At 47.3% G+C, this 15,167-nt stretch overlaps 2 protein-coding genes across 3 annotated transcripts; one reads left to right on the forward strand and one right to left on the reverse strand.

Annotated features, from left to right (window-relative positions):
- Nucleotides 1-1,459: 1,459 nt before the first annotated feature.
- Nucleotides 1,460-2,979, forward strand: LOC119340653 (phytochrome A-associated F-box protein-like). Its single transcript, XM_037612569.1, has one exon. The coding sequence runs from the start codon at nt 1,614-1,616 to the stop codon at nt 2,727-2,729; it is 1,116 nt and encodes a 371-aa protein (XP_037468466.1). The 5' UTR covers nt 1,460-1,613; the 3' UTR covers nt 2,730-2,979.
- Nucleotides 2,980-4,574: 1,595 nt separating this feature from the next.
- On the reverse strand, nt 4,575-10,918 carry LOC119340660. 2 transcript variants are annotated; one of them, XM_037612590.1, is made up of 5 exons: nt 10,608-10,918; nt 8,481-8,641; nt 7,637-7,667; nt 5,408-5,510; nt 4,575-5,153 (listed from the first exon to the last, which is right to left on the reverse strand). In XM_037612590.1, exons 1-5 carry the CDS (start codon nt 10,893-10,895, stop codon nt 5,059-5,061), a joined length of 678 nt encoding a protein of 225 aa, XP_037468487.1. In that variant the 5' UTR covers nt 10,896-10,918; the 3' UTR covers nt 4,575-5,058. The 2 variants fall into 2 exon arrangements, with proteins under 2 accessions (XP_037468487.1, XP_037468478.1); XM_037612581.1 differs by having other exon boundaries at nt 7,637-7,670.
- Between the last annotated feature and the right edge of the window lie 4,249 nt (nt 10,919-15,167).

The raw sequence follows: 15,167 nt of genomic DNA on the forward strand, positions 1-15,167 counted from the left end.
ATTCCGTGTATTCATATAATGTGAGGTTAAAAATTTGGAAAATTTATCTTAAGTGCTCTATTTTTGTCACCAATGAATCAATGACCCGGCGGTCCGACCAATAAAAACCTGAACCGATAGCCTCACGTGTTCAGTCGCCGGTTCGGTTTTTAAACTATGCTTCCACCCTATTCATGAAGTACTCATAACATTGACATTTGTAGTTAGGATCGGACAAGGCTCTGTTAGACCCGAGAGAATCAAGCTTTGATTGGACGTTAAAGAGAATGGTTGTCGTTTCAACCCAGGATCAAACCTCATGTTTATCACAATGTGTGTCTTAGACCTTGTATAATGTAGGTGCTAAAACGGGTGCCTCAATAAGAAGATAATGGTTTTATTTATGACATAGGTTTGCACGAGTAATCGGGTTGGGGGGGTGTAGAAGCAAACTTTGGCTTCCAATGCTAGCCGGTGCTTATGAGAGATAAATGTTATCCTGATTTCACAGATACTACAATTGAACAGTATCTAAGAACCCGTGTGAAGCACATGGTAGGTACATTTATTTTGAGATGTAATTATATTACTATATGTTCTTCTCTCCTAGGAGTGAGAGTGGTCTTCTAATCCGTGTTTGCACAACTCATAACATTATATTTCTCTTTTGTGTTGTTTGTTGTTGCCTTTTTATCAACCTAGCATGTGTCAATCTGCTAGGGTGATTGTAGTAATATTTTGAAGTAATGCTAGAGCTACAGAAAAACAATTACGGATTTAACGGACTTGGTTAGATGAAATATTAGGATTGAAGCTAAGGAGGAGGGAGGGGCCCCACCCCTTCGAAATTAGAGGGGGGGAGGGGGGTATTCTCGAAACAGGGAGGAGAGAATTATTTGGAAGCTTTTGTAAAACGAGCGTAGATCGCCCATAGGTCTAGGATTATGGTTTGAGATATCGTGCACCTATGTGATTGTAATAGCGTGTGTCATTATATCTGTATTTATTAAAAATCTTGTCTACAACGTATCTTATGTGAAGCGCACGCTGGGTACCCTTTGAGATAAATGTTTATCCGTGTGACAATATTTTTGAGATGTACTGTAATTGTGTTCTCTCCCTTTAAACACCGATATGCATAAGCACCCGACGCTGCACATGGCCTTATGAGGGCTGGTCCTTTTTTTAGCAGGAGGTGAGTTTGTTTTTTCTAGCAGCCGGTCAAGTGTGTGGGTGTGATGGAGTTGTGTTGTGCCTGCATGCATGGTGTTCCTGGGACTGGGAGGAGTGAGAGACAATGCTCTGTTGGAAGAATGTTGAGCCCCTCGTTTCAATCGAATAAAATAATCGTGGAGGTTGACACACGGGGGCCGAGAGTGACCGCTCATCGTTCGGCACACCCGCGCAGCCTCCATCCACACGTTGGGATTGCAGGCAAGAGTTTTGTAACGACAAGAAAAGCATCATCTCATCCGTCTCCCGCAGCCCCCAGCCCCCAGCCCAGGCCACCACCACAGAAAAACGGACCCAACACAACCCGAAAGTTAAACCAGCCTCGCAACCGAACGGCCGAACGGTCAGCAGCGCAGCCACTCGCTCGCCAAGAAAGCAGGAGCGCGACGCGGGCCGCAGCCATGAGCGGCGCGGAGCAGCAGCAGCAGGGGGAGATCGCCGTCGTCGTCGCCAAGAGGCGGAGGGACGGCAAGGAGGCTGCTGCGGCGGCGGAGGAGGTGGAGCCGCTGTCGGCGCTGGCGGACGACGTGCTGCTGCAGATCCTCGGACGCCTCGAGGGGGACCCGCGCGACTGGGCGCGCGCGTCCTGCGCGTCCCCGCGCCTCGCCGCGCTCCTCCGGGCCGCCTGCTTCCCGCCGCGCCTCTCCCGGGCGCTCCCCGCCGAGCTGCTCCCCGCGGACGGGGCGCCCGCCGCGTGGGCCGCGCTCCACAAGATGTCCGTCTGCTGCCCCGGCCTCCTCCGCGCCGGGATCCTCCTCGAGCCCTCCGACGACTTCGGCCTCGAGCTCGACATCGGCCCCGACCTCACCGTCCCGGCCTCCTCGTCATCCTCCTCCTCATCCCTCGAGCCCACGGCCACCTCCTCGCTCCAGCCGCCCAAGGCCGCCGCGCAGGCCGAGCCGAGACCCAGCGACGGCACGCTGGCCGCCACGGACGCCGCCGCGTGGTCCCTCTACGATGACCTGTACCTGGACGCGGCCTACGACTGCTCCGAGACGCAGATCGCCGCCGCGCCCGCGCCGGCCGCAACGGCAGAGGAGGAGGAGGCGCCGCCGGCAGCCAATGCCGTCCGGCGCGGCGTGGTGTCGGGTACCCGTCGGCGGGCGCGGCGGTGGCTGGGGCCCGTGGGCTCGCACCTGGCGTCGGGGTCCTGGACGCTGAGCCGCGAGCAGGGCAACAAGCTGCTGGCCAGCCGGTTCCGCGGCGACCGGCTGTACATCTGCGAGTGGCCCGGGTGCGTGCACGCGGAGGAGCGGCGCAAATACATGGTGTTCCGCGGCGTGTTCCAGGACTTCGCGCGCTCCCAGGTGCGGCGCGCGCTCCGGGACACGCGGCGCCCCACCGTGGCCGTGGACTGCGCCTTCTGCGGATGCACGGAGGCGTGGGACCTCTACTCCGCCTTCTGCCTCCGCAGCTTCTACGGGTACCACGACGACGGCGAGCCCGTGGTGCGCGCCTACGTCTGCGAGAACGGCCACGTCGCCGGCGCCTGGACCGAGCGCCCGCTCTACGCCTGACCGCTTGCTCCAGTCCGGTCCGGCGGCGACGACATGACAGGCAGGCATGCCACGCTCTGGCATTGCTAGATCGATCGCCAAGCAGCATAGCTCGCAGGCTCTCACGAGAATTCGGTGCGTGCATGGCCGCGATGTGGATCTCGGCGAGCTCCGAGTGATGCATCTGTTCTCTTGTATCTTTTCATCCGATGTAGTAACTTTGGCTGATGCTTAGCATAAAAGAAGAATGAAATGGATTTTTTTACAACAACATTGGCGCCATATATATGTACCCTGACGAGTTCAGATTCACAATCCGCGTCCTATGCAGCTATGTTCTGCAATTAGAATACCAATTACGCTCCACACTTGCTAGGTTAGGGTAGGGTTGATCATCCTTGTTGGCATACTGGGCTTTTGAATCCTCCCCTTTCCGATTATTATCTTAAGCCACAACTTGCAAGTTAGGGCTGGCATCAAGAGGATCCATGCGTGTCAGAGATTACGAATATGATAATCAAAATTACCCAAAAAAGAAGTTCTCTGTGTGCACGATTGGTAGTTACTCCACCCCCATTTGGCAATTGGCACTGATCCTCTGGGATTGCGTTGCGTGGGATTCCTCACCAGAAGCAATAACAAAATAAGCTCCCCGTCCATGGCTGTCACTGCTTCCATGCAACTAAGTTAATATTCATTCCCTTTGCCATCACGTGGTGCCGCGACATCCACCCCCGTCCGATTGTTTATCCGTGGCGAGTTCTCCGACTCCGTCACACATCCAAGCGGCAGGCAGATGCTCGGTGACCTGTTGGTTCGTACGGATGGATGATAGTGGGGAGGAGATATGAGATGCCTTTCATCTTTCTGTGGCCCTTCGTTATCCACAGATTTGCTGTGGAGATTGCAGATATTTGATGCGTTGCTTCTCCGAGGTTTCTTTTTTCTTTTTTGAGTAATTCCTTAATGCTCCCTCCGTCCGGAAATACTTGTCATCAAAATGAATAAAAGGGGATGTATCTAGATGTATTTTAATTCTAGATACATCCCCTTTTGTCCATTTTGATGACAAGTATTTTCGGACGGAGGGAGTACTTAATAAGGCATACAATCACGATACAACCTGCGTTAGAAAAGCGAACCAACATGTGGTTGGATGGTTAGAGTGACTGTGATATCCCCAGTCTACCAGAGAAGACATCCCCGTTGACGACGAGGCGCGTGTTTCGCGCATAAATGAGCCGCCATATGAATTACACCCTAAAGCTCTGAAAATGCCCACTTGATTCTTTGATCTCCTGAAGAACGACAGCAATCTCAGCACGACCAAAACCGTCCGTGTCCCACCAAGGCGAGATACGCCATCCAAGTTGAGAAGCGGCTTGTCTCCAACCCGGTGCTCTCGGAATTTTTTGCTTCAGGGATTCTCAGTCCTCCCAAGTTGCCGCAGCAACATGCTCACCAATGGTCCTTACACGACCGCGCGATTCCCTGCTTTAGACCACTCGGCTACAGAACACCGATAGCAACTTGCAAGATAGCACCACTCATATGAGAGATGTTTGTTTCTCGTGTGTATTTCAGTTTCTTCAGTCTGATACCCTGGTTGATCAGATCATTTAGTAAAACAGATACAAAAAAAAAGATTGACACGATAATATTTGGATGCGGCCATCCTAACAAACACAGTTCAACATCCAACTAAGGGGAATCGGTAAAACATAATTGATGTTTAAGTTGTCAAGCAATTACAGTATATACTAAATCATACTCCCTCCCCGTTCCATAATTCTTGTCGCATGATACTTACTAGCACACAGGATGGCAATTCTTATCACAATCAAGGGTGAATGAAATGCTCAAGCATCATAGAACTAGTGGACTGCATTGAGTAACCATTCTGCTTCTCACGATAAGAGCTGGGCAAGACCGCAAAGGCAAAATAGGGCAGCGGTATCTTATGTTACACTCGTCTCATTTTGACGGACAAGGATAAACTGTAGTGCTACTACATCAACGAACATAAAAAGCATGCCATCACCTCTCATCTCATTTTCAATTCAATTAGCATTACAAAGGTGTGAAATCAGCGAACACAAAGACTCGGCAATCGTGCACCACCTTTTAGTGTCTCCGCAGGATTGCAACATGCTGGCTAAAACTTGATTCTGGTCACCAAATCACTTATTGTTTCCATCAAGCTGGTTTCGAAAATTTGGATATTGCCGATTTCTGAAACTTGATTCCTTTTGGAAATCCGAATTGTGCTGATCTCAGGGACTTGGGTCACGTTGGAAACCCCGACCAGTTTGATTTATGAAAGCCCAATCATGTGGACCAGAGTTAGTTTCTAAGTTTGTCGAGGGAAACCCTGATTCGTCCTGGCTTCTGGCCTTTTCCAGTTCTGCTGGCCAAAATTGTTTTCCATATTCATGGGAGCAAACGCTGCATCACAGGGAGACAGTAGATGAGCAACTGAATAAACACACGTGATAAAAAAGCTCCAGGAAAGAAACGCCAACGAAACTTTACATGCAACACTACCTAACAGTGCAAAAAGAATTTGCAGGGTTGTGGTGTCGGGCAGCCATTGATATTTCACAACAAATTTCACAAGAACCATGCAATTTTTAATTTATGCAACCAATCAATAATGACAGGATAAACAAAATAATCCAGCATCAAGACATGATATTTACCTCGCTCTCTCATTCTCCTTTCTCTGTCATACTCAAACTTGTCACGAATTTGAGTAACCCTTTCCCATGTTTCACCCTGTTTGCTTTCCCCAGAACCAAGGTCCTGCAGTACAAACTTGTAAGTGACAACACCTGTGACTCGCAAATTTAGTGTCATTGACACGGTTGTTTAATGATGCGGCAAAAGATACTCAAAGAACTGAGGATAAATGGAAGATCCAGATCAGGAAGCTACACAAATGTCACACAAATACATAATGTTTGGACAATTTAATTCATTTAGCGATGATTATTGTCGAGGATAATTTGTTGACCTCACAGCGGTACGGTAGTCACATGTGATTTATGCAGTCACGGGAACATCACCTCAGGTCACCGAGGGGATCTAGAACATGATATATCCAGGTTTGGGTCCGCTTGCATGGGTTATAGCCCTGCTCCTGCCTTTGATGGTATTATATGAGAAAAGTGTACAATGTAGACTAATATCGGTTACAAAGAGTAGATCCAGCAAGTTGATAGGCAACTCGATGGGCAATGGTGGTCGGTCTAGGCAATATGCACCATGATCATTAGGGTTTCAAGAACTCTGGATTGGATTGCTTGGCCCCTCTTGCGGGATCATGGACGCCCTTATATAGCTCCTCGATGGTGGTAATCTCCCCCTTCATGTCAATGCCTTCATCGTTTATGGGTAGGAGTCCAGACTGGATGCGAGTAGAACACATGGCCACTTTCCTACGTAGCCCGCAAGGTTTCCTTATCCTTGAACTGGAGCGTACATCTCCTAGGTCGGTGGTACTCCATATGAGCTTCCAGGCCCTGTATAAACCCAGGCCGGTAGAGCCTCGTTTATACGGTATACACAGCGCTGGGGTATGGTAATTCGACTTACTACCATCAATTACTCTTGTGCAAAGCCAATAGCATCATCTTCATCCACAACCTTATAGAAGGTCAAACTACCCCATTTCCAAAATTAACACGGTGTAATCGTCCTTGTAAATTGAGGTGCAACAATGTACTAGCAGTTGTTGTGTACTAATTCAACATCAGATTTCCCAATAACTCTCATCACAATCAGGAAGTTGTATGCCCAGATACCAGTTGTATGGTCCAACTGAAGCACCCACACTGGCACCTACGGACATAGCCAAACATAAACTTCAGCAACGCACAGTGAAAACTAAGTTTAATAATTTAATTTGGCTTTAAACACTTGAGCAAAGGTCCTGCTCAGTGTTTTTGTGACTGCGGGTGCTGACATACACTAGGGTCACAGAGGGAGGCCGGTCCAAAGAAGACAACAGGAGCAGCAGCAGCGTTAAAAAAAGAGGGAAACAAGGTCACTTTGTCCATGTCACTGGTTTCGTTGGCTTCAAAACACAACAAATCATTGATTAACTCTGTTAATTCTGCCATCTGTTCTAGGTGGGCTGTTTGGCAGGTCTGGAGAGCGGGTTATCTTGAGACTCCGTTGGGTCTTTGCTACGTGATCATTCACCAATATGCAATTTTAGGTGGTAATCTTATCACACCGAGGATTCAAAAGTTTGTGGAGATAAGACATGTCTATGCCTCAATTCGCCTGGTGCATATGAAAATAAACTAAAAGAGAGAAAAACTGGGAGAGTGTAAGAAGGTACACTGAGGATTTCTGTATTCTTTAATGGTTCATGCTAGATTTTGTTCAATTGTAGCAAAATCCAGGTAGCATATGGTAATATGGTACTTTTAGGCAGCACTTCCAGTAGAATAGATAGTACAAGGTCAAGACTGACCAACATACAGAGCACAATACTGTTTCCATGTTACCTGATGTATGCCAAATTAAGATGCCCAAACAAGAAGTACAAAATCTAGTTGGCTTTCCCACACATTCCCAGCAAAAAGAGGTGGCTTTCCCACTGCCAGCTTTAAGAGCTTTCGGTGTAAGCCTAAATAATTCACTGAAACAGTTTACTCGGGTTTTTTCCAACAGATCTGTCAGCTCAAGTACTTTTCCTGCTGCCAGCTTAAATAGCTTCTGGTGTAAGCATAAATAATTAGCTGAAACAGTTTACTCAGTTTTTTTCCAACGGTTCTGTCAGCCTGACTCTAACTGTTTGCAGTATGTGAAGAATATCAGAAAAGCCCAAAGTATTAGCATGCAGTCAACAGCATTCAAGTTCCTGTGCATAACAAAATGGCATGCAACATGTATCAACAGTACAAGAGTAGATAAAATACCTTGTTTGGCTCTACACTGGAGCTCCTTCTCCTGCTGCAATATAAAATTGAATATATGAGACCACTTGAATGAAGATATATTTGTGACGCTAATCTACTCATGACTAGTTGAAAAGATTGCTAAACATTTGGAAGCTGCAATAATCGAATAATGAGAGGAAAGCGCAAAGTTTGTAGTTCTACCCGATATTTATCACATGATTACATTTAAGTAAACTTGGGTTATGTCCTGAAAGAAACCAATTAAAATATTACTCCAAGATATATGTCCAAGTTGTTTCTTCAAGTTTATTAGCTGGGGGCTGGAGGGGGATGTGCACATCTTTTCATTAATTGGAGAAGCTACATCACTGAAGTTAGAAAGGGCCGGTTCAGGTTCAGTCCATGGTATTATAATTTGGCCTGAACACATCTGTGAGATGACATGGCAGCCACATTGTCATCCAACGTCAGCACCCATTTTTCCTAGATTGCTGTTCAAGGCATCCAATAATGATCAGCACATAAATGGAACATGGGAACTGATATTTGAATTTTCCAAAATTACTTTTTCATGGCAATGTATAACATATTGCAACACTTGGAAACAAGAAGATCAGCCACATATAGAGTGATGTCAACTCTGGCTCCTTTGACAGTTGAGCAAATAAATTAGATGATATGACTTGGGCACTAGGATAGAAGGGGTGCTTATGTTGCATGAACACCGTCATGTTATCTCATGGGTCTGTGAGTGACCCAAATTGGAAACATCAAGGACTAAAGTGGCCTATTATCCAAATTCGAGGGACCAACTTTGCTCATTAGTGTGAAAAGAATTATAGAACTGTTCAGGGTCTGTTACCTGTATGGTGAGAAGTCTAGATCATCTTCTTCAGCAGAGTCATAATTAGCGCGATCTTCGGCAATCTTTTTTGAATAACCTTCATCCCAGTACAACCGTTCCCAGTTCTCTCTAAGTTCTTGGTACAGTTCCATATATTTTTTGCACCAAGTTTCATGTTCCTGTAAGTTTGTGATGGTTAAGTCTGATAATATGAAAGTGAATGGAAGTATTTGAAATCGCAAATAGGATCGGACTTTTGCATAATATAGTTATGTACCTACATAGTATCAACAACTATTACATGAAAACGGAGGAAAAAGTTCCCCTTCATTTATTGATGCTAGCATTAACTCCGTTGTAAAAAAAAGTAATTAAGCAGCTGATTCTTGAATAAAGTAATCCATTACAGGAGCTAGCGAAACAAACATAACAATTAAACACTCAACTCATCTTTTCCAATTGGACAACATCAGAGAAAGGAAAGTGAGAACGTTGTAGTGCAAAACTAGGATTGGTATTTGGTCTAAATACTACAGATTATCTTGTAAAGTGCCTTGGGATAGCCAGACATGAAATTGATATGAATGGCTCCTTATCTCTTGAATCCTGGATATCTCAAGTCTCAACTTAGGTCTTGTTTGGCAAGCCCTGTCCCAACCAAAATGAATTGGGGGTTGGTAGGTGTTAGGTCAGGATCCCAGCCATGATCAGGCATCCCAAACAAGGCCTTTACTATTAACAACTACTATGAAACATGAGTAGCAAAAGGAAGTTGAACATTGCATCCCAAACAAACATCTCATCCAAACATACATAGAATGGAGATAAGAACACGACGTGGATCCAGAAACATGAAATAACCACAGTACAGTGGGACTGTTTGGCTTATTGTTTGTGTAAACAAAATTCTGAGGTGCCAGTATTTTCAATGAAGTTGGTCCCCAAGCAAAAGGCTCCACATGAACTTCCAAGACAGAAACACCTCAAAATCAGTAAAAGAGGTGTGGTGGTAGCCAAAGTTTAGTAAAAAACCAAGCAATGTTGTACTAAAGGTTGCGGCATGCCGCAAACAGTTAGAAAATTATTTTATATGAACCAGCGGCTGCAACACCCCAATGGAAGCACTTACTAACACAGGACTCGCCAGAATCAGCTAAGCATAGCCTATGTTATGCGTTGGCCCTTAGTTATAGAATTGCTTCAGTTTGTTTGTCCCCATCCAAAGCATGTACTGATCATGAAATTGCTACACGCGACATGTTCTTTGGTTTGCACCTGTCCTCACTAAACTTTTAAATGGTGGGCTATGGCAAATAGCGGCCGAAGCGTTAGCGCGCTAAATTGGCGCTATAGCATGATGCCCCTCCAAACGCTATAGCGCTGAGATAGCACGCTAATAAAACTGTGGTCCTCACAGTTAACATGTTATCTAACTATCAAGAGCAGATTAAATTATAGCAAGTTAATGTGCTTCAGAATTTCTTTGTTTCTTATGGAATAAAACAAAGCCACTATAAGAGTCTGAAAAGTTTTGGTCAATAGTACCACATGTCATTCATTTCATTCTATAACTCAAGTTGCATCCATTCAACAACACATACTATGGTTCCAAACTTGTGCATGATGACTGCCAGAACGGCCACATCATCTCTAATAATAAAGAGGAACAAATTTAGTTGATTCTGGTGGAATTCATCCCAAATTCCTAACGAACATAAATGGATCCTGCCTAAACACTGCACTAACCAACCAGCAGAAATCATTCCATCCGACCGCATCCAAATCATTCATAAACGAATACAAAAATAGCCAATCACAGCTGATTTGAGCCCAAATCGTGAAGCGAAAGGCCATGTTAATTCGCTTCCACCAAACCTGAACGCCCTGTCTTCTGACAGAAAAGAAGAGAAATGAGGACGCTGCCACCAAATTCCAGTGGAACCCGTTTCAAACTTTCAATTGGATACCCCACTAACGATTCACCGAATTTGGTTTCGCTCGGAGCAATCACCCCATTTCGACCAACCATACAGAGACGCCTAACCACAGAAAAAATAAATCTAGGGTTGAAGGAACAGCTACCAACAGGCCAATGGGTCAGAAGTGGGGAAGCGCAGAATGTTTGCCAGGCGCGGCTGTGATTACCGAGTCCTTGAGGACGAGACGCGTGCGGCGCATGAACTGCTCGCGCATCTGCTTGCGGCGGCGGTTCGGGAGGTTGTCGCGCGGGATGGCGAAGCGCTCGCGGTGCGGCACGCCCTCCCCGATCTCGTGCAGCTCGCCGTCCACCGCCCACCACTCCGACTTCTTCGCGCCCATCACGGCGGCCGGGCGGGCCTTCTGCGACCATCCGGTGCCGCCGGTGACGAAGCCGCCCCGGCGGTGCGCCCACCGCCGCTGGGTGTACACACACCGCAGCATCCTTTGGGTCATGAAATTGCTTCGTCCCCTCTTTCGGTCTCAGGGTTTAGCTCGGTGCGGAGTAGGGCCAGGAATTATTAGGAGATTCATTTTTTTGAGGGTTTTGTTTTTGCCACTCTAGGTTTTTTTTTCCAAATTTTCTTATGCCATTTTTTACATCAAGAGACTTTGTTCATCAAATAATGGAAAGATCATTTACAAGGGAAGATGAAATAAAGTCAGGGATATCATCCCAAACACAAGAGGTACTAGAGCTAAAAGCATTGACATTTCACTTTTGCCACTCTAGCCTTGTTATAGTGGCATAAACAAAATTAATTTACCCTCCGAAAATTTCGATCTTGCCACTCGGACCGACTTTTGTGATACACTAAAACGGTAAGAGTGAGAGAAGTGTGATGCCAATTTTTAGAGTGACATAAGAAAAATGGGCGAATGATAGATGTGTTTTTCTATCTTTTGCACATTTCCCTAACCACATCATGCCAATAACGCTCTAAGCAAAAACATCCAGGAACCTAGGGAATGCTAGGAGCTCATGTTCACGACGGGATTATAGAGCCACCCGATCCTTATGAACTGAGCCGGTCGAGAGAGGTCAACCTCTCTCACTTTGCCTTGCACGGTTACGGTACCCTTTGGCCGCACTTGCTTCCTCATGCTGGAGAATTTGACGACCATCATGACTGGGATGGAGGGTGCCCGGTAGGTCATCTTGGTCAGTGAAGGATCACTAAAGAGATTCATTCCATCTGGATGTTGTTTGAAGACTATAGGGAGGGGTTGATGCCCGAAGGGGTCTCATCGACGATGATGGTAACACGGTTGATAGGTTCAGGACCCAGATGGCTGATAGCACTACGCCCCTACCTATCTTGTATTCAAGGGATACGACCATTCGATTTTGTAATTGCAAGGAAACAACTCTCCTGCAACCATTAATTCTTTGAAATGGAGCTAATGTTCTTATCCCTTAAGAGTGGCAACTCCGACGCGGCGCATGACTCGAAAGCCCCTAGATACCCGGGCCGGTGATATGATCCATTTGTACCCGTAAAAGCTTTCCTCTTCGGGTGGGTACCCTTACCACTGGAATTTGGGATTATTTTTCATTGGCACAATCTCATAAGAATCCTGTTGGATTCTCACATGAAATCTTGAGTAGGTGGAGTTGATTCTCACAACATAGGAATATATAAGTCCTACTTTATTGCATTCATCTCGAGACATGATCTTGTAGTTAATAGAAACATTTGAGTCTGACTTTCTTATATTCTAGCATGCTCTTGTAGATTACAACCAAAAAATCAGTTGCACTTTTTTCATGGGATAAGGGATCTAGGACGACCTTTGGATCTCAACATGTTGCACACTAGTTTTTTTTTCATGTGAAGGTCGACTTTTCTTAGCCATCTGTTCACTCTGCTGTCGGAGCATACAAGTCATAACTCATAACCCGAGTCCAAACTGAAGTTTGGAGGTCCGAGGTGATTGAGGGGCGCATTGTTGTCCTCAAATAATGACGCATGCTCCCTAGTCTTAGAGAGACCCTCAGTGAGGCAACTGATGTTAAGACAGTACAACCCGACGATGTTGCCATGCAAGTGACTAAGGGCCACTTCTTTTGGGCGGCTTAAAAAATAAGTTGCATCTTCCCAGCTTAAAAAAATAAGCTGCTTCTTAAATTTGGTGAGGCTTCTAAATTAGTATCCCATAACTAGTTTAAAAGCCCCAATGAATAAGAGAGACATCTTATGGAAAAAGCTGGGGAGGAAGCGGCTTATTTTTTAAGCCGCCAAAATAACTGGCCCTAAGAAACTCCAACAGCCCCCCTAAAAACATCCAGCAAAAGTGGTTTTTTGGCCTTCCCAAGAAAGTTAGGGGAAGTTTTTCGAAAGCAACTTTTGTCGGTTCCCCTAATCTTCTTCCCCTGACTGCATTTTTATTTTATTTTACAATTAAACAAAAAGAGGTAATCCCCATGACCCGCTTGTCAGTGACACGAACGATTATGGGGTGGTTGTTGGCGAGGGGCATGGCGTGGCAGTGAGTGCGGATGCGGCGCTTCCGACACGAGTGAGGCGGCCATGGGTGTGGACGACAACGACGAGAGGCACAACCGAGGCAGCGGCAAGCGCGAGTGGTGGCGGTGGACGGTGCGGGTGAGGCGACGACAACGGCGGTGGGAGAGGAGGCGGACGACGACGGCACAATGGCTTTCGGGTGAAGTTTTGGCAGGGCGGCGACGTTCCAAGCGGTGGCGCGTGGAAGCTTCAGACGGTTGCAATTGTTGGAAATATGCCCTAGAGGCAATAATAAATTAGTTATTATTATATTTCCTTGTTCATGATAATCGTTTATTATCCATGCTATAATTGTATTAATAGGAAACTCAGATACATGTGTGGGTACATAGACAACACCATGTCCCTAGTAAGCCTCTAGTTTACTAGCTCGTTGATCAATAGATGGTTACAGTTTCCTGACCATGGACATTGGATGTCGTTGATAACGGGATCACATCATTAGGAGAATGATGTGATGGACAAGACCCAATCCTAAGCCTAGCACAAAGATCGTGTAGTTCGTATGCTAAAGCTTTTCTAATGTCAAGTATTATTTCCTTAGACCATGAGATTGTGCATCTCCCGGATACCGTAGGAATGCTTTGGGTGTACCAAACGTCACAACGTAACTGGGTGGCTATAAAGGTGCACTACGGGTATCTCCGAAAGTGTCTGTTGGGTTGGCACGAATCGAGACTGGGATTCGTCACTCCGGTTGACGGAGAGGTATCTTTGGGCCCACTCGGTAGGACATCATCATAATGTGCACAATGTGACCAAGGGGTTGATCATGGGATGATGTGTTACAGAACGAGTAAAGAGACTTGCCGGTAATGAGATTGAACAAGGTATCGGCATACCGACGATCGAATCTCGGGCAAGTACAATACCGCTAGACAAAGGGAATTGTATACGGGATTGATCGAATCCTCGACATCGTGGTTCATCCGATGAGATCATCGTGGAACATGTGGGAGCCAACATGGGTATCCAGATCCCGCTGTTGGTTATTGACCGGAGAACGTCTCGGTCATGTCTGCATGGTTCCCGAACCCGTAGGGTCTACACACTTAAGGTTCGATGACGCTAGGGTTATAAAGGAAGTTTGTATGTGGTTACCGAATGTTGTTCGGAGTCCCGGATGAGATCCCGGACGTCACTAGGAGTTCCGGAATGGTCCGGAGGTAAAGATTTATATATGGGAAGTCCTGTTTTGGTCACCGGAAAAGTTTCGGGTGTTATCGGTAATGTACCGGGACCACCGAGAGGGTCCCGGGGGTCCACCAAGTGGGCCCACCGGCCCCAGAGGGCTGCATGGGCCAAGTGTGGGAGGGGACCAGCCCCAGGTGGGCTGGTGCGCCCCCCCCTCCCCCGCCAGGGCCCAAGGCGCCTAGGGTTTGGGGAGGGGGCGCCTCCACCTTGCTTGGGGGGCAAGTTTCCCTCTCTCCCCCCCTTGGCCGCCACCCTAGATGCGTTTTTGGGGCAGCCTGTTGGGGAACATAGTAATTTCAAAAAAATTCCTACGTACACACAAGATCATGGTGATGGCATAGCAACGAGAGGAGAGAGTGTTGTCCACGTACCCTCGTAGACCGTAAGCGGAAGCGTTATGACAACGCAGTTGATGTAGTCGTACGTCTTCACGATCCGATCGATCCAAGTACCGAACGTACGGCACCTCCGAGTTCAGCACACGTTCAGCTCGATGACGATCCCCGGGCTCCGATCCAGCAAAGCATCGGGGATGAGTTCCGTCAGCACGATGGCGTGGTGACGATGATGATGCTCTACCGGCGCAGGGCTTCGCCTAAACTCCGCGACGATATGACCGAGGTGGAATATGGTGGAGGGGGGCACCGCACACGGCTAAGGAACGATCTGTAGATCAACTTGTGTCTATGGGGTGCCCCCCGCCCCCGTATATAAAGGAGCCAGGGGGAGGAGGCGGCCGGCCAAGGAGGGCGAGCCAAGGGGGGAGTCCTACTCCCATCGGGAGTAGGACTCCCTTCTTTCCTAGTTGGAATAGGAGAAGGGGGGAAAGAGGAGGAAGAGGGGAAGGAAAGGGGGGGCGTCGCCCCCCTTCCCTTGTCCTATTCGGACTAGGAAGGGGAGGGGCGCGCGGCCCCCTCCTGCCTCCTTCCCTCTTCTCCCTCGAGGCCCATGTAGGCCCAATAACCCCCCGGGGGGTTCCGGTAACCTCCCGATACTCCGGTAAAAT

Source organism: Triticum dicoccoides, chromosome 1B (assembly GCF_002162155.2).
Source record: "Triticum dicoccoides isolate Atlit2015 ecotype Zavitan chromosome 1B, WEW_v2.0, whole genome shotgun sequence".
Lineage (NCBI taxonomy): Eukaryota > Viridiplantae > Streptophyta > Magnoliopsida > Poales > Poaceae > Triticum > Triticum dicoccoides.